The sequence below is a fragment of the Saccopteryx bilineata genome, chromosome 7, assembly GCF_036850765.1.
Source record: "Saccopteryx bilineata isolate mSacBil1 chromosome 7, mSacBil1_pri_phased_curated, whole genome shotgun sequence".
Lineage (NCBI taxonomy): Eukaryota > Metazoa > Chordata > Mammalia > Chiroptera > Emballonuridae > Saccopteryx > Saccopteryx bilineata.
This window is the reverse complement of record NC_089496.1, coordinates 60,944,604-60,969,502: the sequence shown is the minus strand read 5'-3', so window position 1 is coordinate 60,969,502 and position 24,899 is coordinate 60,944,604. Positions and strand designations below refer to the sequence as shown.

Below are 24,899 nucleotides of genomic sequence, written 5' to 3'. Positions count from 1 at the left end.
TTCCCTTGATGTGACTTGCCACAGTTCATTTCAATAAATGATGAGCTTGTCCCCTGACCTGATCAATATTTAATAGTCAAACATGGGTGCCGTTTTTCACCTTGACCACACATAGACATTTCTGGGAGACTTCACTGTTATCCATTTATCAGATAGCTTTCCAGACCTTTCTTACTCCATTCAAAGGTCTCTCTTTTTATCATCTCTCAAGAACTTGGACTGTTCTTTAAATATATTTAGCATTGATTAGCAAAATTTACATCTTAATCTAGTCATTGAGAAGACAAATTGTTATGGCATTTCAAGAGCCAATATATTATTCATTTAAACACATCATAAGACCAGTAGAAAAGCTGGCTCTCACCCCCCCACCTGCACCCCAAACCCTGCAGGAAGAAAATCAACTGCCAAGGAGGGTGGACCATGGAAAAACAAGAAGACCTATATCCCTCCTCCAAATTCAAATACTTAAAAAGGTGACACATCCTCTCTCACCCACCTGTGTGCTTTATCATTTGCATATAATAATCACTTATTCCCATCATCCCTTTCCCCGTCCTAGTTGAAACATTGAAAAAATAATTCCAGCTTCGAGTCAGTTGCTTTGTCTCAAATAATCACTTGGGAATCGCGGTTGCTTGAATATAATGAGTCAAAACATACCCATGAAAGGTTTCCACAGGATGGCTGTGACTACGTATATAGCCTTAGGCATGGGGGGGGAGGGTTGTCCATTTTTTATCCTTTTTTGAGAGCTAGACTTTTTTTCCTGTTCGTTCCTACCTGCGGACGTCGTCACGGTTTCCGTGGTGTTTCTGAGGCCCATGAAGTCGAACTGGTAAAGTCTCCAGGATTTCTGATCGGCTGCCTCCACTGAGTTTTTCCTCCATCTATAAATCATTTCTTCTTTGGGGTAGCCATCTAAAAACACGGAACGAATATGAACACTTGGAAAAGACGAAGGTTTACACATGACGTTAAAAGTCAACACTGTCATTCTGATCACTCGAGCGGAAGGTCAAATCCTAGGAACAACCCTATTTTGTTCTCTACAATTCCCCTGGAACACAGAGAAACTCCAAAAAATGAACGGGCAAAGGCTACCAGCCCAGGGGTTCGTGCCGAAGACCTTCATGATCAGCACGATGTCCCCAGCCACAGGCCTGGCCACCCTCTGTGTGGACACAGCAGATAAGGCAGATGCTGTTCTGGTTCCTCTCATCATGGAGAGCCATGGCTGTAGCTGACCTTCCAAGGTGGGAGGTTCCGGTCAGAGTCTCATGAGCTCCCAGACCCTGAGATCTGAGTGTGTGGTCCACATCCCTCACATCTCCCACTCTGTCCCAGAACTGGACCGTCTCGGTCTCAGGAAAGACAGATTGCAGAAGGCAATCACTCTACAATTCAAGAGGTCAACCGACTCTTAAGTCCCGCCTTGACAGTGTCCAGTTCTGACCAGTGCACTTTGGTGGCCTTTCCCAGAGTCCACCCACTGAGCTCTCATCAACTGAGCTGCCTAGCCTGGACTCCTGTCATATTTGTTAAAAGATCCTGTCAAATAAATGTTAGACGACTTATGGGTTCTCCTACAGACATCTCCTTAGGAGCCCGGAATGGACATGCAACTCTGTTACTCCAATGTCACGATCACCCAGAGTTAGCACGGATTCCTTCATAACCACAAAGCGCTCCTTGCCCGCGGCCGGCTTCTTCAGCTGTCTCCTTGCACTCTGTTGGTTCCTGTCAGTGTCAATCAAGTGTCTCCTTGCACTCTGTTGGTTCCTGTCAGTGTCAATCAAGGACTACCGGGTGCGTTCGGTTGTTCTTTCTCTCAAGTCTCTTTTAATCAATTAAAGCGCCCTCTATTTATTTAGGCTGAAGTGAGGCCATCGTGCCTGCTGCATTCCACTCACCCTCCATCGGGCTGATACCACTCTCACAGAATCATGCATCCCCCACGGCTCCTATCAGGGGGCGGGGATGAGCTCTAACGTCCTGGCTACCCCTCCCAGCTGAACCCTTCGCAGGTGGCCCAGTGTGGTTCTGGTTGCTTCACCACAGACAGAACATAATGTCTGCTCATTCTGCTGCAGTGATGTTAAGTGAAGGTCCCAGAATCCTCTGAGGATACTCCAAGGTTGCAGGTTCAATCCCCAGTCAGGGCACATACGAGAACCAACCAATGAATGCATCAATAAGTGGAACAGCAAATCAGTATTTCTCTCTCTCTCTCTCTCTCTCTCTCTGTAGAAATCAACAAATAAAAAATGTAGGCCCTGGCGGGTTGGCTCAGTGGTAGAGCGTCGGCCTGGCGTGCAGGAGTCCCGGGTTCGATTCCCGGCCAGGACACACAGGAGAGGCGCCCATCTGCTTCTCTACCCCTCCCCCTCTCCTTCCTCTCTGTCTCTCTCTTCCCCTCCCGCAGCCGAGGCTCCATTGGAGCAAAGTTGACCCGGGCGCTGGGGATGGCTCTGTGGCCTCTGCCTCAGGCGCTAGGATGGCTCTGGATGCAACAGAGCGACGCCCTGGAGGGGCAGAGCATCGCCCCTGGTGGGCATGCTGGGTGGATCCCGGTTGGGCACATGCGGGAGTCTGTCTGACTGCCTCCTCGTTTCCAGCTTCGGAAAAATACAAAACAAAACAAAACAAAACAAAACAAAAAAAATGTATTTTCCTTGAAATTCAGTCCATACAGGACAAGTAGGAAAAATGTTTATTTGACTTCCTCAAATTTTTTAGTATAATTTCTTGATGTCCTCCCCTTCTAGTCCATTCTCTCAGGAGCAAGGCTTGGTGTCCTTTGATCAGTTTATGGTTCATTTTTGTTATTAACTGTTTATTCTCAATTTTTACTATTGAATCTCTGGTCTCTTTTTCTCTCTCTTTCTTTTTTTTTTTTTTTTTTTTTTTTTTTTGTATTTTTCTGAAGCTGGAAACTGGGAGAGACAGTCAGACAGACTCCCGCATGCGCCCGACTGGGATCCACCCGGCACGCCCACCAGGGGCGATGCTCTGCCCCTCTGGGGCATCGCTCTGCCGCGACCAGAGCCACTCTAGCGCCTGGGGCAGAGGCCAAGGAGCCATCCCCAGCGCCCGGGCCATCTTTGCTCCAATGGAGCCTTGGCTGCGGGAGGGGAAGAGAGAGACAGAGAGGAAGGGGGTGGGGGTGGAGAAGCAAATGGGCGCTTCTCCTGTGTGCCCTGGCCGGGAATCGAACCCGGGTCCCCCGCACACCAGGCCGACGCTCTACCGCTGAGCCAACCGGCCAGGGCCTCTTTTTCTCATTTTTATAGCCATTCTTTATTAGCGGAATTAGCCCTTTGTTCTGTGATAAATTAACTACATTTTCCCCAGTTTTATCATTCAGCATTTTTATTTTCCTAATTGAATACTTCTTTTGTTATGTTGATTTTTAAAAAATCACTTGTGTTGCCAATTTTAGAAATCTGGTGTGTGTGTGTGTGTGTGTGTGTGTGTGTGTGTGTATGTGTGTCTATGTATATCTGCGAGTGTGTATGTTTTATTGCTTGTGGGTTTTGGTCCATTTTTAGGAAAGTTTTCCCAAATGCAAAATTATGACAGACTTTATTCACGATTCTTTCCCCCTTTTTTTTTTTTTCTTTTCTCTCTCACATTTAGAGTCTGACTCATTTGGAATAGATTCCTGCGTATGGTATAGGAATGGATATAAATGTATCTTTTTCTCATACGGCTTCCACAAATCCTGCTCCTTCTTCCGTTGGCTAAATTAAGTTGCTGCCTTCACCATATATGTACTAATCCCAGGAAATTCTCTGCTCCTGTCTTGTTCCCTTGGTTAGTCACACATCAATGCAAAATGGTGCTTAGTATTGTTTTTCTATTTAATAATCTAAGGAAAAACTAGCCCCTGGCTCATTGCACCTCAGGTCATTCTCACTTGATTATTCTACCGAGTATAATTTATAACTAGAACCTGGCTGTGTAGTTCAGATGGTCAGAGCATCGTCCGGATTACGCCATGGTTACAGGCTTGATCCCCGGTCAGGGCACATACAAGAATCAACCAATGAATGCATGAATAAATGGGACCACAAGCCGATGTTTCTCTCTCTTTCTCTAAAATTAATCAATCAATAAAAATTTAAAAAAAAAAACATGCCAGGAGATAGAAGGCACAAGAGATTTCATGACCTTCTTTTACTATAAAGAAAAGACTAAAACCAGTAGTCGCCCTGGCTGGATAGCTCTGTTCGGTAGAGCATCGGCCTGAAGCACAGAGGTGCGGGTTCGATCCCCAGTCAGGGCACATAGGGGAGCAGATTGATGTCCCTGTCTCTCTCCTCTTTCCTCTCTGGCTAAAATCAATAAATTTAAAAAATATATATTTTAAATAGAAAGACTGGCAAAATGTCCCCACAATTGGCAAACTGAAGCCTTTCCTTAGTCAATAAAATAGCCATTATGCAACCCAAAAGGATGTATCAAAAATACAAGTATATGAGCAAGACCCAACAGCAATCCCAGCAGCCCCAGGCTCTGCCATGCACGCGGCCTGGGACTTCGATCCCGTTACGTGAGTCAGATGCCTTCTTGGCTCCTCACTTGTGACATATGAAAAGTGTGGACAGGAATGCTACCTCCGAGCAGTGAGGTGGCAGCAGGATTGCATGCTAAAGGTTCCCCCTCCCATTGCACAGACAAGATTCATATACTGAAGCCCTAACTCCCAACATGTTGCTACCTGGAGTCTGGAGGTATCGCCTCTGGGAGGTGAGTTAGGTCACGAGGGTGGGCCCCCCCGGCCCCCCGCCGGGTCCCCCGGGCCCCCCCAGGTTCCCCCCCCCCAGTTAGAGGGTCAATGCCCTGGAGAGAAGAGGCAAGAAGGAGAGGGTCTCTCTCTCCACCATGTGAGGGCACAGCAGCCACTGACGGACCCTTGTAAGTGCCCTGACCAGGGTGCCAAACCTCTCTCACCACTGAGGCTGGGGCCTCTCGTCGCCGTGGCTCTCGAAACCTCGCCATACTCATTGTAACTTGTTTTCCAATGTCTTCTTGTGGGAAGGATGACATCTTTGGTTCCACAACACCCTTGCAAGGGGTTTTCCCTTTCTCTTGGAAAACTTGCCCGTGGTCACCTGTGTCCCATGAGGCTGTCCGTGGCTGCAGGTCACATGACTTCGCGTTGATGGGGCGGAAAGGGGTGTGTGGGACTGGGGCGAACTCTGAAGGCTCCTTTGTCTCCCCAGGACGCCGGCATTTTCCTCCTGTTCATATGTGCACAGTGACACACCTTCTGGGGCCACCACCTACTCCTTCGAAGGACTGTTAACACAGGGGCCGAGGAGCTAGCTGCTCTGGGGACTCGTGACTGCGTGTGGGTTCGGGAAACAGCAGAGAAGGAAAGAAAAGTCACGAGGAGAAGACGCAGGTGGTTTTGAGCTATGTGAACAGAAGAGGATGAGGATGGGGTGCAGGACCCCCACGCGGGAGGTTGGGGGTGGAGCAGGAGCATGCTGGAGATAGGAGAGTCTAAGAGGTCCCAGGCAGGGGACACTTGCTGCTGCTGCTTCGAGGACAGCCACCACTCCTATGCACGATTGTCACAGAAACCAAGAGGAACTACGAGACAACGGGCAACCTAGCTCTCTCCTCCGCTGTGGGTCACCGCAAAATGAGCATCTGTTTAGCTCACACAGAAATAACCTCTGAGAAAGACAATATCCTGTATTAACGCTCTTCCGTGTGGAATCCAAACTAAACCAAACCGAACAAAAACCTGTCTCGTAGACACGGAGAACAGATGGGGGTGGTGGTCAGAGGTGGGGAGGGAGAAATGGGTGGAGGGGGTCAGAAGTGACAAAAAAAAAAACCCCACAAAAAACAATACAAGAAATAACTGTCTGGACAGGAGCCTGGATCATCTTCCCTGTGGTTATTCTTGTCAGAGGCACAAGGAGAAAGTGAGCTCAGGTCCCGCTGACCAGGACTCCCTGGAGAGGCGCGTCTTAATTCCGCTGCCAATCTCTGACCCAGAGTCCCTACCAGGCGCTGATTGCTTCTCAGCCAGATAATGAGATTGAGCTCAAGTTTTTTCAAATGGCGAGACAGCTGTGGTGCACCTCTCCAGACCTGAGCGAGCGAGTGAATGGAGACACAATTTCGGGGAAAGAAGGTTGCGTTCCCGGTAACCCCGTCTGTATTAAATAAAAAGCAATTTCGACTATTTTGATCAAGGTGAGCATTGACTAGACAAATACACATAACCTGTCAAAAACTACTATTGTTAAATGGCCCTGTAGGGTGTGTGTGGTTTTTTTTTTTTTTTCCATCAAAATCAGAAATGGAGAGAAATAGTTTGAATGTCAATGAGATTCCAGAGGGTCAGGTGTTGCCATGTTGTGAGTCGTTTAGTGGCATCTCGGAGGAATAGGTAAGACCTTTCTCCTAGAAGCTGCCTCTTCCACTGGCCCCCAGGTGTTGTCTGAGGAGTGTGGGCAGTTTGGGTGCCTCAGGCTGGGTGCACAGGCCAGTGTCCAGCACGGGCCAGCAAAGGAAGTGTGACAATGTGCCCATAGTCATGTAATTCACTGGTCTCCCCTTCATCCTGAAACAGAGGCTGGTTGGATGGACTGATGGGATGCTGGGAAGTGGGTGGTGGGTGGTGGGTGGTGGGTGGTGGATGGTGGGAGGAGGGAGGTGGGAGGTGGATGGTGGGAGGTGGGTGGTGAGTGATGGGATGGTGGATGGTGGATGGTGGGAGGTGGGAGGTGGATGGTAGATGGTAGGTGATGGGATGGTGGATGGTGGGAGGTGGGAGGTGGATGGTGGGAGGTGGGTGGTGGATGGTAGATGGTAGGTGATGGGATGATGGGATGGTGGATGGTGGGAGGTGGGTGGTGGATGGTGAATGATGAGATGCCCTTAGAAGGATCCAGGTGCAGCACCAGCCAGGCAACCACACCTTGCAGGGCTGGGCAGTGTTCTCCGGGAGGTTGTGTATGCTCAGAACCAACATTCAACAGACAGCGCAATTTCTCTGAGAGCCAGAATTTAACTTCAGAAATCGAGGGGTGCAGACAGGAAGGGCTCCACTCCCTGTCACCCCTAGTGACCCACCAGCAAAAGTCTTACTACCTGTTCTCACCACCTTACACACTTCAGGCCTAGAGGTCTTTGTGTCAACAGGAGGAATGCTCCCAACAGGAGACACAGGAGGGTCCTGCTCATGGGCCTGGAATGAAGATGGTCCCTGGCTACTTCGGGCTTCTCGTGTCTCCAGATCGACAGGCAAGGTACAGAAGTTACTGAGCTGGCTGAAGGGACTGGCCCTGAGTGGTACTAGGCCACAGTGGGGGCAAGGAAGACCGTGTCCGTGTGTCTGGGCTCCAGGACATCCCACAAACATCTGTGCTTACGGCCAATGGAAGCTCCAACAATCCAATCAGGCAGAACTAGCAACAGCCCGCCCGGACACCTCAGGAACAAAGGTCCAGTCACCACACCAGCAAAGGCCCCGTGACCAGCGGAGCGGCTCGCTCAACACAAAGAGGGTACGAACTGTGCAGGGGAAGAAAGATGTTGTCAGTGGTACCTTGACACAGGAGTTTAATTCATTTCATGGCCAAGCTCGTGACTCAACTGGCTCCTGTGTCAAATCGACTTTCCCCGTTTAAATGAGTGGGTATGCAATTGATCCGTTTCAGCCCCCCAAAACCACATGAATTTTTTCATGTTTCATGTTTTATATGCTTTGAAGTAAGAAAGTGTATTTTATAAATAACAAATACATATATGTATGTATATATATATATATATACATACACGCACATAATAAGAGAGAATGTAAAGACGTGAACTGGTTTATGAAGTGTATTTACCTTCAAGGTCAGGGAAGATGCTGGCGGAGGGGGAGGAGATGGCAGAGGAGGTCTTCATTTCGTGCCCTATCGCTTAGCATAACTTCCTCTCACACACGTAATGCTACATTTCATTGCAAAAATTTAACTTATACACTACGTATGTTATATAACTTTGTTGCTAAACTTAAATTGCTATTATTTTACTTTGCTTAATCATCATCATTTTCTTCGCTGACTTTTGGCTTTTTCACCACACTTTCCTTCCTCACTTTCACTGAGAGGCCGTCTCAACAAAAAAACCCTTTCCATGGAAGTTTGCTTCTCCTCCCTTTCAGAGCGTCCGGCAGGACATTGATCGAGTGGAGGGTGGCGGAAGCTCGTGATTCAAGTATCTGCTCGTGACTTAGAGCAAAAAAAATCCCGCGAGTGACTGCTTGTCTTTCAAACTGCTCGTGATTTAAAGTGCGCGTGTGTCAAGGTGCCACTGTAGCTACAAATAACAGCTATGCGTGTGTGACTAATTACAGGAACGAGGACGGAAGCATCGTGAGCATTCTTCTCCTTGTTTGGAATATGCTGTGTGCACGCGTGTGTGCAGAGCAAACATCTTTCTTCTTCCCTCTTCTTCCCTTCTGGAACGTAGGCTAGGTCGACGTTACGGTATATAGTATTTAATTAAGTAGTATTAACTTTGTGTCATGGAGCTTGACGGTAGAAGCTATCAAGGGGAAGAGTAAATATCGCTCAAGAACCTCTCTTCCTCTCCTGAGGACCAGCTTAGCACATCTGCAGTTGTGTGAAGGGCAGTTGTATCACATTAGGCAGAATCACGACCTTGCTGCCTCTGTTTGGAGATGAGGTCCGATTTAAGACAATGTGTTCAGTTGTCAAGTGGACCAAGGACAAGACGAGCTGTGTTAGTTTTGTGTCCACTTGGCTGGGGCCCAGGGGCGCCCACACCTAGCCCGTTGGGGGGCTGGAGCGGAAGGAAAGGTTCGGGAGGGAGGCGCGTGCTCTCCCACCGGCCTCACCGTCTCGAGGCAGGACGTGTAGCGTTGGTATATCACGGGCCGTCCCCGCCTCATAGCCGCGTGGGCCAGGGCCTATGAGAACCATCTCCTTCTCTCCCACGGGGGGCGTTTCCCTGGAGTCGCAGTGCGTTCTCGACAGCAGGGACCCCGAAGTGGCAAGCTGGGTACAGTTTCTGCACTTTTCTGGAAATTCACAACAGGGGGAGAATCATCTTGTCGCTGGCCCTGCTTTGAAGTCTTTGCTGCTGGGTGGTGCCCAATAACATCCTGTAACCATCCCAAAGCCCCAGAGCTTGGGGCTTTGTTTAATGGTCCATCTTAGGTAAAGCTCACACACACACACACACACACACACATTCTCACACACTCACACACCCCTCCCGCACACACATACAGGCGACATTGCTCTATACTACTGGCACTAATTTACTTCCGCGGACTGTTGATCACTGCCGCCCTCCGCCCGCCCGGATAATGTTGATATTTTTTGCCCAAATATTAGCCACACATCACCTTAGAAGACCTTACGGGTTCAAGACTCCCAGGACAGAGGAGGGGAGGGGGGGCAGAGGAGGCTCCGATGACAAGCTAATTCTCTTTAGACATCCTCCGGCCTCAGGCAGAGCAGCATTAAGATGATAATGGAGAAAGCTCGCTGGCTCACGGAGATCTTGGAGCTCGCTGCCCGCAAATGGGGGCGACGCCTGTTTACCGAAGTCCAAGAGCATTTATTTGCTCAGAGCTGAGCGTCTGGAGCCTTGTCCTGAGGTGCCCTGACCAGGGTTGATGATGCTCTAAAAGATGAGCTACCCGGCCAGGGCTTATTTAATTTCATTTTAGAAATTAAACGTAATGGGGTTACCTTGGTTAATAAAATTATAGAGGTTCCCCCCCACCCCCCAGCATGGGTCCCCTTGTCCAGGGGCACCTGTCCCAGGTGAGACCCATCCAGCCCTGCGTGCTGAATAGAAAGGGACTCTGGATTCTCCCCCCTTCTCAGCCCATCTGAACGCTCAGCGAGGAGGCTTACTCAGCAGAAAGTTCCCCTTCTTTTCTACCTTAGTGCATTTTTAATAAAAATTGCACGTGCATTTTAAAGCCCCCTCGGTTTCAAGCATGCAGTTCTAGGACACATCGTCCTGTACCCCGCTTTGTGCGTTCACCACCCCAAGTCACGTCTCCTCCCGAGGGTCGCCTGTAGACAGTAAGCCCAGGACGTCAACGTCTTATTTATCATGATTACTGTTATTATTTTACACGTGTCTACTTAAAAAGTATGAAATACAAACGAAATGATCAGCAAGTAGCTTTATGTTTCGCTAAACACGGAAGAAGTAAGTCCCCGGGGGGGAGGGACGTGTTTATTAGAAGCAAAGGTGTTGAACGAACCTCAGTGGGACGCTCATGCCGTTGCTTCCAGGTGGGGGCCGGGGTGTGTGAGTGGAGATCAGGATGGTTGTTGGCTGCACACAGGGAGCTGAACAACGTCCTACCAAGCAGCCTTCCAACTATACTGTTTCCCAGATAATAAAGGAAATCTCCCTGTCAACCCCCAAACTCGATATAAGATCCAATTTCTCCGGCTTCCCCTTATTCACCGGGGACACAATTAGCATTTCTGCACCGTGGAACCCTGGGACGTACAAGCTCTCTGCTTCCCATGCTGAGTAAGCTGTATCGGGTCTGCAGACTCATCTGGAAAGTTTGGTTTGGTTCCCCCCCCCCAATCTCTCCAGGCAGCTGCAATTTTAGAACAGTCTGGCAAGGGGGGGTGCCACTGAAAGGCATTTGATGAGGTGGGTGTGGGTGCGCGTTGCGGGCACGAAGCATCACTGGTCTTCTCTCTCCCACTTTTCGTTGGGTCCAAAGGATTTTTGCTGAACTTCTCAGTGTTGTTTTGTCCCCCCCCCCCCCCCGGACTCATGACAGATGAAATCGCAGTAACAGTTTTCTCAGTCGGTTGCCAGGTTGGTGGAAAAGCTCGATCCATTGAATCCTCCCCCCCCCCCCCCCCCCAGAAAACTGCAGAAAAGCTGATGAGTGATAGTGTGGGGAATGTACAAAAGTCACAGGCATCCTGCCCTTCTAAGGGGCCAGCCTTCGGGTGTGTCGGGATAAACAATCATCAAAATAAAGATGTTCTTCAAAGGGCTTGGGTGAAAGTGAGGGGCTAGGACTCACCTGGGACTTCCAAAGGAGACGCCCATTGGGGTAGATCCCTTTGAAGTATGGTGAGAAAAAAAAACCACATCCATTTATAGTTGCTTCTTTTTCTTTTTTAAATTGATTTGAGAGAGAGAGAGAGCAAGAAGCATCAACCCGTTGTTCCACTTAGTTGTTCCATTTAGTTGTGCACTTACTGATTGCCTCTCATTCGTGCCCTGACCGGGGATTGAATCCGTGACCTCAGTGTGCTGGGACAATGCCCCTATCTCAATGGTAGTCAACCTGGTCCCTGCCGCCCACTAGAGGGCGTTCCAGCTTTCATGGTGGGCGGTAGCGGACCAACCAAAGTATCAATAAAAAGATAGACTTGCCTTGGCCAGTTGGCTCAGTGGTAGAGTGTCGGCCTGCCATGCAGAGGTCCTGGGTTCAATTCCTGGCCAGGGCACACAGGAGAAGCACCCATCTGCTTCTCCACCCCTCCCCCTCTCCTTCCTCTCTGTCTCTCTCTTCCCCTCCCGCATCTGAGGCTCCATTGGAGCAGAGATGGCCTGGGCACTGGGGATGGCTCCTTGGCCTCTGCCCCGGGTGCTAAAGTGGCTCTGGTCGCGGCAGAGCATCGCCCCCTGGTGGGCAGAGCGTCGCCCCTGGTGGGCGTGCCGGGTGGATCCCGGTCGGGTGCATGCGGGAGTTTGTCTGACTGTCTCTCCCCGTTTCCAGCATCAGAAAAATACAAAAAAAAAAAAAAAAAAAAAAAAAAAAAAAGATAGACTTAACTATAGTAAGTTGTTTGATAAAGATTTATTCTGCCAAACTTAGCGAAAATCCGACATAAAGTACTTGGTAAGTAATTATTATGATATGCCTTAACTTGCTGTCACTCTGCTTTATAAATTTTATAAAGTAAAGTGACTTCGCTACTTTATAAATCACCATGACTGTGGAACCGGTGGGCGGTTAGAAAATTTTACTACTGACAGAGATACAGAAGTGGGGGGCAGGTATAAAAAGGTGGACTCTCTCTGCCCTATCTATGGAGTCACCCGTCCAGGGCTCCAGTTTCTCCTTTCCAAGGCAGAGGGGAGGAATGGGAGGTCTCCCAACAAAGCAGGGATGCTGTCAGTGGAGCCACACAATACCACGCCTCTGGCATGTCCTCCCAATGAGGGAAGTTGTAACAGAGAACCTCAGGTGATTCCTAAAGTCAGCCATTTGCAAAGTATTGATCAGGTTGGAAATTTGAAACAGCCCTTCTCAATCTTAGTTCCAAATTACTGGCAGAGAGAATAGGACGGAGGATAAGCTGTCTGGGCCTCTTCCGCGTTGCATAGCAACCCCGAGGGTCCTGCTGCTGTCCTCTGGGGGGACCGGTACCGCCGGGTCATCACAAACCAGTAACGCAGCAGCTGGGTGCCCGGAGGGGCCACGTTATCTTCTCTAAAATGTCACCAGTCTAAGGATGAGAGTCCCGTGGAGCAGAAAAGATAATGACATCAGGGACCAAGTGTGCAGGATGGGGCGTCCTCTCGCACAAACCGTGACTGTGTTCTGAGCGGTGCCTCTTTAGTGGCACAGGAAGTTTTAGGTAACAGAAACGAATGGACCCCATAAGGTGATGGAATGAAGAGCTTAACCTGGGATGAGAGTCAAGGAATTATGAAAAGTAACAGTTTAAAATAAACGTATTGTGTTTGTAATATAAGAAAAAGATGCTTCATGGCCCTGGCCTGGTTGCTTTAGAGCATCGTCCTGATATGCCAAGGTGGCGGGTTCAAATCCTTGGTCAGGGTGCACAGAACCACTGAATGCATGAAGGGATGGAGCAACAAATCCATGATTCTCTTTCTCTCTCCCTTCCTCTCTGTCTAAAAATACCCAATCAATCAACAACAACAACAAAAAAAGAAAAATTAGCCACCCAAACACTAGGGTATAGGAGACTTGGGTTCAAGTCTAGGTCCCGCTGCTAACTAGAATCCACCACCGCCAGGCCAGCAACCCATAATCAGACATGGAAAACTCATCTTCACCTACAACCTGAAAAGGTGAGACAAGGGGGGCCCCTGTTTCTTCCACCTCTCACCAACGTGACGATACACGCAAAGGCTTTAGCTCCGAAAAACAGTTTCGTTTCGAAAACGTCCACGTGGCAAGTAATTCTCCTGTCTTCATTTCAACATCCACATAAATCAAAAGAAACACGCCCGGTCATTCTAGACCCTGTCACACGTTGAGTGGAAACGCATCTGCAGGTGAGAGTGAAACTAGATAATTTTCTTTCTCCCCGTTCCGTGGAAATGTGTTTTCTGAACTTCGCAGAAAGCTTAATTTCCCTGATCTCGGCATCCAACTTTCCTCCCCGAACTGCCAGAAACGTTGAGAGGGGGGTAGAGGAAATGTTGACCCGTAGCCGTAGCCCTGCTAGTTTTAGGAGATTTATCAGTGAACCAACACCAACTTGACGTGGACCTTATCTATATCTATCTATCTTATCTATCTATCTATCTATCTATCTATCTATCTATCTATCTATCATCTATCTATCTACCTACCTATCTATCTATCATCTATCTATCTATCTATCTATCTATCTATCTATCTACCTACCTATCTATCTACCTATCTATCTATCTATCTATCTATCATCTATCTACCTATCTATCTATCTATCTACCTACCTATCTATCTATCTACCTACCTATCTATCTATCTATCTATCTATCTATCTATCATCTATCTATCTATCTACCTATCTATCTATCTATCTATCTATCTATCTATCATCTATCTATCTATCATCTATCTATCTATCTATCTATCATCTATCTATCTATCTATCTATCTATCTATCTATCTATCTATCTACCTATCTATCTATCTATCTACCTACCTATCTATCTATCTACCTACCTATCTATCTATCTATCTATCTATCTATCATCTATCTATCTATCTACCTATCTATCTATCTATCTATCATCTATCTATCTATCATCTATCTATCTATCTACCTATCTATCTATCATCTATCTATCTATCTATCTATCTATCTATCTATCTATCTATCTATCTACCTATCTATCACCTATCTATCTATCATCTATCTATCTATCTATCTATCTATCTATCTATCTATCTATCTATCTATCTACCTACCTATCTCAGTTTCAGACAGATTCTCTGCTTGGTTGTTCACACATTCAGTTACAACAGCTAACACCCCAAACCATCAACCCCTCTTGGTGGTGAAGGATAGGTGTTTAGTTGGAAGGTGGGGAAGTAAGACTTCTCCTAGGTTCATTAGTCTCTGACTGAAGTCCTTCCTGGCTGGTGGGTCAATCAGGAGACAGGAGATCAAACAGGGAGGCCCAAGAATAAGAAGGCACATTCTGGTCTATTTTATTTTATGAAAATTACACAGGGGTAGGGGTTTGGGGGGTTGACACAAATCCCCCACCCGACAATAAAGCATCAACAGATTGGCAAAAGATCGTGGGTGGTCTCATTGTAAAGTTAATCTCTTTTCCTTCAGTCCCCTTAATGTTTTTACATTGTATCCGATTATCCCAGACAGGCAAATAAGGCCTCAGGGAGGAAAACAGACCCTTGGGCCGTGTGGCTCGGCATGCCTCACCCAGAGGCGCCCTGGATAATCCATTTCAGCTGCGTTTTCATCCTTAACCGGAGAAACTCTGGCTCAAAGGTTGTGTTCCAAGGTGGTCATTCACAAATCAAAGCCCTCCTGCCCGGCCCTCAAACTCATATTTAAAGGAGTTGAGTGTGACAAGCCACTCTGAGGGGTTGGCATGGATACACATTCTTGCCTCATGAAAATAGTCAGGCTTCTATTTGCATAGAAAGATGAAGAAAGCAGGAAATTCAAAGCAAATGAGTCGAGTTAAATGTTTCATCCACTGATTCAAGCAAAATAAATAAATAAATAAATAAGCCCCCAGAAAGTAAATTTAATCAACTGCTGACTCACTGCACTTGGTCCGGATTTATTCAGGCAGGGACTTTTTATTTTTTTTAAGAAAATTATTATTTTTTTAATTTAGAAAATTAAATTCAATGGGGGAGGGTGTCATCGATCAATTTGAGTACATAGGTTTCAGGTGAACATCTCTACAGCGTTTGAACTGTTTGATTGTGTTGTGTGCCCATCACCCCAAGTTAAATCGTTTTTTTTTGTTTGTTTGTTTGTTTGTTTGTTTGTTTGTTTTTAAACAATAAGAACTGGGCACAAAGGTTGGGGTTTTGAATCGAGACCTTGTAAATTATATTTGCTCTGGTTAGATCTAGGGCCAGCCGTCTTCCACACACCCTGGAACAGCAACGACACAACAACAAAAACAACAATGAAGATAACAGAATACGCACTGTGGGCCAGGCCCTCACGAAGCTGATGATGATGCCGTGTTTTGTTCAAACTACACCGTGGCCCTAGAGAAGACGGTAGAGTAATTATCTTCATTTTACAAACGAGGGCACGGGCTCAGAGAACGCGAAAACACCTGGCCCAGACCGGGAAAGGCGGGGCCTCGCCCCAGCTCTCTGACCACAACCTTCTGCTCGCCACGCTGGGCCGCCTGGCACGAGCCTCATCCAACCTGAGGTTCTTTTGTCTGAGAAGTGGATTGGAGACAGCCTGCCGCAAGGTGTTTTTTGAAATGATCGGGTGACAGTTGTGTGTGTGTGTGTGTCGGTGACCTCCATTGGGACAAACGAAGAAGAGGCGTTTAAAATGATGCCGCCTTTCAGTACGGAGGCATCCAAGCGGCACGGCTCTGCAGCCACTGTGAAACGACACGGCCATTTCTCATCCTCATCGATCTCAGACGGGGGGACAGATTTAGCACGGTGTACTTGGATCATCTCCCGGAAGAGGGAGAGTCGGTATAATGGAATTCGGTTCCCTCCGCTGGTGGAGCCCAAACAGTTTACAAATTTGGCTGTCATTTTAGCAGAGTTCCCTCAGAGAGCAAATGTGACAGGCCTGATGCCAGGTGGCCCCGGAAACTTGATGGGGCTGGAAACGTACGTGGTTTCAGCTACATGCAGGGGGGACTGGCTGTGAGGTTCTCAAGGGGAGGCTTTCTTTGCTGTGTTTTTAAGATCAGGATGTGGACCCTGGCCAGTTGGTTCAGTGGTAGAGCGTTGGCCCAGCGTGTGGAAATCCTGGGTTCAATTCCCAATCAGGGCACACAGGAGAAGTGACCATCTGTCTCTCTTCCCCTCCCTCTCTCTCTCCTCCTCCCACAGCCAGGGCTTGATTGGTTCAAGCCAGGTGGCCGAGGATGGCTCCATGGAGCCTCCACCTCAGGTGCTAAAAATAACCCAGTTGTGGAGCAACAGCCCCATATGGGCAGATCATCACCAATAGGGGGCTGGCCGGATGGATGCCACGCAGAAGCACATGCAGGAGTCTGTCTCTCTGCCTCTTTTTCTCTCACTTAAAAAATTATTTATATATATATCAGGATGTAGTTCACACATGGTCGGCACCTCAGAATTAGGGATGGGTTCAGAGGCTGCAGCTCGATGGCCCAGGAGGGGGGCAGGGTCCAGGAGTCGACAAGCATGAAGCACCTGGGTGTTCCGCCCCCTTCCGGCCTCCCAGGGCTGCTGTGGGGACGGCGCTTTCTTCTCTGGGTGATGAGAACCTAAACGAGAGTTGGGGGAGGGGGGTGGGGGGGGTCTGTTCATTGCTCAGAATCTGCGAGCAAGTGTCACATTCGTGTCCCCACAGGCGTCCCCTGCGACAGCCCACTGGGCCCTGAGCTAGGGCCAGCTTCTCTGGGAGAGGGAAAAATAAATAAATAAATAAATAAACAAACACAAGCCCTGCGTTGTCACGGCAACCACTTCCCCAAGCGCGGAGACCCATGCCTGCCCTGGCAGGCTCTGACTTAAAGGTTTCTTTCCTTTTTCTTTTTCTTTTTTTTTTTTTTTTAAAAAAAACATACATCGACAGGGCAGTAAAACTTAGCTTAAAGATTGCTGCAATTTGTGCCGTAATTGTCTTGGGGGTGTTAACGCCCCCCAGGTTGAAAAAGGGAACATGTTTTCTTTTAGGTAAAATATAGACTATATATATATTAGATATGATTTTTAAAAATTTGATCATTGGTGTATTTGTTTATTCCTGGATGCAGTCCTTCTCTAAGACCTTACTGGGGGCCAGGACGCTTTGTGGGGGCCCCCTGTGAGGGGGCCCAGGTGGGGTGGAGGCTGGCTGCAGTCACTGTGCCCCGATTCCCAGCTGGGAGCACCCCAGTCTGGGCTTCTGGCTCCCAGGGGGCTCCTCCCTGTCACTGTGGGGTGGGGGGTGAGCTTGGTGCACAGTGTTAGCAAAAAGTCCTTGCCCCCCGCCCCAGGCTCGCTGCCTGTGGGGGGCCCCTGGGGAGCGTGCCTCCCACCCCCACCTCTCCCTCACTAGGTCAGAGCGACCCCAGTGCCGAACCCAGAGCCGGGACTCCACCTTCCAGCTCCACCAACGCGGCCTGGGGGTGTCGACCTCCAGCCCTGCACCCCGCGTGTCCCCCTGTGCCACCAAGCTTCTTCCACGCGTGTTGAGTGTGCGAGGCTTTGTCACAGAGAAAGCTGCTGCTGCTCACAACGGAGATCTGCAGCGGGGGTGGGGATGCAGGCAAACCCCACCCCTTCAGGCTAAACTCACTTAGGGGTATTTTCCCCCCTGGTGCTGAGTCTTCTGCCCCAGCATCCGGGACCTTGTGCGTGATGCCAAGTCAGTTTTGTCGTGCCCTGGGCATCAGCTGGAGCTTGGGTGCTGTCACCCGGGGGCAAGCGCCCACTGAGCTGGGCTGGCAAGCTCTTCACTAGCCCGTCTTGCACATGAGAAATGAGAAACAAGATTCTGTGAAGGAGGGGCAGAGACGGGATTCGAACTCACGCTGGCCGAGTGTCAAAGTCGCTCCTCTGTCTGCGGCCCCGGGACCGACACATGGACGGTGTGGGGGGCCAGTGCCTCTGTCAGGAGGTGCAGGGTGGCGCCGTAGAGAAGGGACGAGGTCACATCTGAGGGACAGCCGCCGCGGAGGGCTTTGCCCAGGAATTCTGAACAGCCGGTGTCCCCACAGCCCACTTTGCGTCCCACACTATGGCTAGCTTTTTCCTCTAAGAGCGTCCCCTCCATCTGGTGACACTGATGTTTATTTTGGAGGAGAAGCCACCTCATTGCAGCAGAACGCACCAAAAAGGGGGACCCAGGCAGGGACCAGGAGCAGTGACTCGAGGGCCGTTAGACTGAGGAAGGGCAGAGAGCATTCATTCTGCAGAGAAAACAGCCCCAGGGTCGGGGAGGCGAGCCCGCGGGTGCTGGGAGGCGCCAGGCAGCGTGAGGACCGGACCGAGGGGCTGGACTGTGTCCCTGAGTGTGAGCGCCGTCCCCGCTTGCTTGCCCTATGCCCTCTTCTTCCCCAAACCTGCGGACCCCTGGGAGAGAGGGAGAGAGATGTCCACCCACCCAGGAACGGACCCCTGGGGGAGAGGGAGAGACATCCGCCCGCGCCTCCTGCCCGTCACACTCGGCCGCCCGCCTGCCACATGGCGCCCGCGGGGCTCGCCCGGTCGCAGGACGCAGAGCAGAGAGAGGAGAAGAACCCCTGGGCAACGCTCTTCCTTGGCGAGGCGACGAGGGCAGCAGCGGCGGTCGCTGACGTGAGCCGGGGCTCAGGGGAGGCGCCCTGGAGGGAAGTGACCACGGAAGGGGCGCCTGAGGGACGGGGACGATCGTTCTGACACGTGGACTGTGAACAGATGGAGATGCAAGCGTGGGGAGGAACCCTCCCTGGGTCCCCGGGAAGCTGGAGGGCGCTGGGCCCTGCGTGATGACAGGTCGTGCGGGTGACAGGTGACAGGAGCTGAGGGGCCCGACCTGCTCCCAGAACACTCCGTCCAGCCCACGCCTGGGCCCCCCTCCCCCAGGGAGGAAGGGCAGCAGGGGGTGGAGATGTGGGAGCCACCGATCCATCATCCATTGACTGACGGTCACTGAGAAGGGCCGGCGTTGACGTCTTCCCGTGGAGGAGAAGACCAACCAGGAGGGGCCTCCTGACGAGCTCAGAAGTCTCCGTTTCAGCACAGCCCCCCAATAGATCGGAGTCTGCCCCCCTTTCCAAGTGTCTCCATTGCCTCCCTGGCGACAAACCCCTTCCTCCCCACCCCCCACGACGAGAAAATTCTATGAAATGCCTCAGTTCTTGTTTTATTAAAACAATCACCTTTTTTTTTAGCCTATTGACACGTGGCATCCAGTATTCCTCTGTGGTGAGCGGTTTTGGTTCCACCGACCTCTTACGATCTTGGATCAGTTCCTAGACAGAGAGCCTGCTGATATTCTGACGACTTTGGAAGCTCTCAGAGCAGGAAAGGAAGCGTCTCCGTTGGGGAGAAGGCTTGTGCGTTGTCCGAACAACGCAAGGCAGGGAGGTGATCTGAAGGCACAGAGGTTGGAGCTGCAGGACCCCGGCACCCTTGTGGAGGGCAGACGCTCTGTCTCTGTGGTGGGACGCCGACCAGGGGGGCCACGGCCATCTGGGCAAGCGACATCACAAGAGAACAAGGCAACTGGGTTGTGGTCTTTGCTGGATGGAATGAATGAGGGCAGTCATGGTTCTATTCCGTGGTAACGGTTCTTCTCGGCTCCTTCGGTCTCCTTCGTGTTGCCTGCCTCTCACGGGTTGTTTTGTTTGAAGAAACGGCAGGACCCTGCCTCTCCAGGGATGGAGTCTTCGCTTCCTCCAGACCTGGAAAGAGTGCTTGGCCAGAGGGTACCTTCCGGGCTGCTCAGAAACCCACTTCTCACTGGGATGAATGGTGGCTGTCCACAGGCAGGACCCGGAGGGCACTGATTTAGGGGAGAAAGGATTAGGTGAGAGTGGGAATAACAGGAATGGAGGGATGTTGAGGATTTAGGGAAACTCAAGAACCAGAAAGGTGACACGAACTTATCCCAAGGGAAGAGAAGAGATAGAAATGAGACATGTCGATTGTTTGCTTTAAAAAAAAAAAAAAAAAAAAAAATCAAGCCTGACCAGGCCGTGGTGCAGTGGATAGAGCATCAGACTGGGATGCAGAGGACTCAGGTTCAAAACCCTGAGGTCGCCGGCTTGAGTACAGGCTCACCAGCTTGAGTGTGGGGTCGCTGGCTTGAATGTAAGATCACAGACATGACCCCATGGTGGCTGGCTTGAGCCCAAAGGTCACTGGCTTGAGCAAGGGGAGGCTTGCTTTCCTGTAGCCCCCCCCTCCCATCCATGAACAACTAAGGAGACTAAGGAGCCACAACAAAGAACTGATGCTTCCCTTTCCAGTCTGTCTGTCCCTATCTGTCCCTTTCCCTGTCTCTCTCTCTGTCTCTGTCACACACGACACACACACACACACACACACACAAATCAAGGCTCTAGTTGGTTAGCTCAGTTGGTTGGAGCATCATCTCAAAACGCCAAGGTGATAGGTTCGATCCCCCGGTCAGCGCACATGTAGGAAGCCATCGATGAGCACAAAACTAAGTGAAACAACAGATTAATGTTTCTCTCTCTCTCTCTCTCTCTCTCTCTCTCTCGAAAACCAATCAATTAAAAAAATCTTTAAAAAGCATTACACACAGTTACCCTATAAACTTTCAGAGGCTTGAGGATGAGACTTTGGCTCAGCACACGCTTCAATGTCTCTGAGTCTCCACACCCCAGGGAGCACTGACACCACCCCCACCCCCTCGCCATTAAGAACGAGGAGAGTTCTGAGCACTAACCCGTCCAAGGGAACCCGCCTCACACGTTTCGTTTCGTTTCGTGTGCGCGAGCTGAAGCTCCCAGCATTAATCAGACACCCGAGAGGTGCCCGGGAGCGACTTTATTCAAATTCATCCTGCTACACACGAACATTAATGAACTGAAAATATTCAGAAGAAAAATAGAGACAGGAAAAAAAAAAACACCCAACAACGTTGACATCTCATGATTTCCACAGGCAAAAAAAAAAAAAAAAAGGTTGGGGGAAAGATGGAAAGAGGACATCTTTATTTAGGCACCAGTGCCAAATTAGAGCCCGGGATGAAGAAATCAGTTTATTCTGTCAGCAGCTTTTGGCAGTTGGGACTCAACAGTCTTACACCCCCCCCCCCCCCCCCCCCCCCCCCGCGGTAAATCTTAACATCGACCACAGCGTAGACACAAAATCTGAATGCGTTTTGGAAGATAAGGACCCGGTGAAATATAACGGGAAAAAAAAAACATGGGCTTAAATCACCTGCCGACGTGTGAGGCAAACCCTCACCACACCTCGGAAGATGAGGGTTTCATCACGTGGCGTTGAGCAGGGGCGAGAGCTCATGTCGAACACGAGTGCGCACGCCTGTGAACAGCGTTTGCTTTTACAAAAATGTCACTTCCCCATGACTGTGCCTTCCTCGTATTAATCTAGATCCCTCTTGAATGTCTCTATACTGAAGTAAATACGGCTGGACCCCAGGCGATCATATTCACTTGGGTAAAGATATGGCCATATATATACATTTATATATACACACATATTTATATATTTGCCTTAAAAACAACTTTGAAGTGGGAAGTGTTAACATAAGACGATACAGCAGACTTCACAGGCCGTGCCTGAGACGTGAATTACTGTCAACACAAATTTTCTGGAAGCGTCTATTATCATCTGCTAACCGTTGCTTACATGGGCAAATTATGATTTATAATCTATTTGTTTCCTCATTGGCTCTCAGCTCCCAAGAAATTTATGAGCCTTTTCACTCCGCTTGGTGGCTCCGACTCAAAAGGAATCGTACTGAACAAATTTAGACATGACCTTAAAAAGGACTTCGCGATTAATGATACTCATTTTTCACGGCGATTCACAATAAACAAAGAAGCTAAAGAATGATTATCCCACTGTGAGATTTTTTTTCTCCCCCAAATGCAAATATATCAAATGTAACCGGACACGCAAGATTGAATTTCGAGTAATAAATACTGAAAAAAAAAAAAACACACCCAAAAAGAAAATCACTTTATTTTTTTACTTCTTTTTTATTTATTTATTTATTCATTTTAGAGAGGAGGGAGGGAGGGAGGGAGGGAGAGAGAGAGAGAGAGAGAGAGAGAGAGAAAGAAAGGAGGGAGGAGCAGAAAGCATCTACTCCTATATGTGCCTTGACCAGACAAGTACAGGGTCTTGAACCGGCAACCTCAGTGTTCCCAGGTCAATGCTTTATCCACTGCGCCACCAGAGGTCAGGCTTTTTTTACTTCTTAAAGTGAAGTATTTGCCTCTTCATTTAAAAGAACAATCATTTGCTTTAAAAAAATGTCAAGGCCCTGGCTGGTTAGCTCAGTCGGTTGGAGCGTCATCCCAAAACATCATGGCGATGGGTCTGACCCCGGTCAGGGCACACCCCGGAAGCAACCCATGAGCACACAACCGAGTGGAACAAGTGAACGCTTCTCCCTCTCTTTCACGGTGTCTCTCCAAAACCAATCAATTATTGGAAAGTGGGGATTTGTGACCCAGAGCCCTAGTCCCTACCCGAGCTGGTGTGTCTGAGGGAAGTCAAACACCTACAGGGGGGCCATGGTATCCCAGAACCCCTCTGAGTTCGAGTGCTCAACAAACCAGCCACACCCACACTCCCTTCATGTCCGAATGTCCAAGAGGTTCAGCCACACCCGACTTCCAGCGCGTCTCCCCACCCACCTCAAACTCATCGGCTCAGTTCACGGATTTATGTCACGTGCGTCGGTGACAACACTAGAAACGTGCTTATTTACCAAGATCATGCAACAACAACGTGGGTGAGTCTCAGAGATTTATGCTGATTGGAAAAGAAGAAGATAAAAAGCCAGTCTAAAAAAGGTTACATACTGTGTGACACCATGTATGGACCTCCAAGGTGATGGAACTACGGGAACAGAGGACAGTGTGGCGGTTGTCAGGGGTTCGGGACAGGAGGGACGTGGAAACCGTGGTGAAGGACAGCGTGGCAGACCCTCAGGGGAGGGAAATGTCCTGTCTCTTCACAGTTTTGGGGTCAACACCCACGTTCTGGTGCCCAGTGGTGTTTAATCTTTTTTTTTTTACACGTGGGGACCGGTGAAAATAATAGAATTATTTCGGGGGAACCGCTAAGGCAGAAATCGCCCTGAGCATCAGCGAATTCGACTAAGGTCATTGAGTCTAGAATCTTCACACAACACCAGGGTGGGTCACTCTTTCACCGACCGGCATAAAATTTCTGGTGGACCAGTGGTTGAAAAACACTGTTGTGAAATACTCTTTGAAAGGCGTCTGTCACTACTGGGGGCAATGTGTCAATGGGACGTGGACACTCTCCACATTCTCTCTCACAAGAGCAAGGGAATCTACAAGTATCTCAATCTCTCACAAGAGCAAAGGAATCTACAAGTATCTCAAACTCTCACAAGAGCAGGTGAAGCTACAAGTATCTCAGTCTCTCACAAGAGCAGGTGAAGCTACAAGTATCTCAATCTCTCACAAGAGCAGGTGAAGCTACAAGTATCTCAGTTTCTCACAAGAGCAAAGGAATCTACAAGTATCTCAGTCTCTCACAAGAGCAGGTGAAGCTACAAGTATCTCAATCTCTCACAAGAGCAGGTGAAGCTACAAGTATCTCAGTTTCTCACAAGAGCAAAGGAATCTACAAGTATCTCAGTCTCTCACAAGAGCAGGTGAATCTACAAGTATCTCAATCTCTCACAAGAGCAGGTGAATCTACAAGTATCTCAAAATTAAAACAAAAAATTTATGACAGAAAACATGAAAGAGAAATAAAGAGCTGCAGGCAAAACAAACAAACAAAAATTAGGAAAAACAATGCCAACAGTCCCACCCGGCAAGAAATGTTAAAAGAAATTCATTGAGCACCAGAAAAAAATGGTACGAGGCAGAATGAGAGCTATAGAAAGAAAGAAAGAAAAAGCTTTGGAGAAAGAACAAATTAAGGTAAAATAACCATCTTTTCTGTTTCTTTATTCTTTTCTTCTCTTAATCATATTCTTTTCAAGTTTAACCTTAAAATTGTTTATTGATTGATTTTAGAGAGAGAGAGAGAGAAACATCGATTTGTTGTTTCACTTATTTATGCATTCGTTGGGTGATTCTCATATGCACCCTGAACGGGAATCCAACCAGCAACCTTGGCGTATGGGGATGATGCTCTAACCAACTGAGCACCTGGCCAGAGCTTAATCTTATTCTTCACTGATCTAAAATATAGCTGTTTAAAGCCATAAAAGTAACAAGGTATTGGATAGTAGCTATCAGTGGCACAAGGACAAAGAGGAAAGAATTGGGAATTCTCTGTTAAAAGGTACCTGCACCACGTGTCAAACGGCAGAGTGCCATTTGAGAGCACACGGAGGTGATTTAATACGTACGTCACAAACTCTAGGTCAACCCCTTCACACTTGAGAAGGGTTCATGGTGACACATGTGGCAATGGATGGGGTCACGGGGTAGGTGCACAGGCTGCAGAGGAGAGGGAAAGGTCTGCGGCAAAGCGGCAATCAGCAGGGCAATGGAGAGGGAGTTCATGTCACTAGCAAACCGGGCTTGTCCTCCCAAAACACAGTCCCGGTGGCACAGCCAAGCGGACTCCCCTGACCATCCGGGAGTGAGCGCCATGGTGGCCTCTACTTTTGCTCCTGGGTAAGTTCCTTTGACTTGCTCTGTATCCCCATTTCCAGATTTGGGGGACATCTTGTGCCCAGCTGGACCTGGAAGCCCCAGGCGTAGATCTGATCTTCCTGGTGGAGGGAGCAACAACCTTCCTCCACGTTGCACCCCCCCCCATACAAAGACATCTTATCAAAGTCTAC

General features: G+C 49.0%; 1 protein-coding gene across 1 annotated transcript in view; it reads right to left on the bottom strand.

Moving 5' to 3' along the window:
* Positions 1-24,899, bottom strand: part of GABRG3 (gamma-aminobutyric acid type A receptor subunit gamma3) — a 189,362-nt gene that overhangs the window by 24,210 nt on the left and 140,253 nt on the right. The window contains exon 6 of the mRNA XM_066239879.1: positions 784-921. Within this exon, the coding sequence (XP_066095976.1) occupies positions 784-921 (138 nt within the window). The remainder of the gene's footprint in view (positions 1-783; positions 922-24,899) is intronic.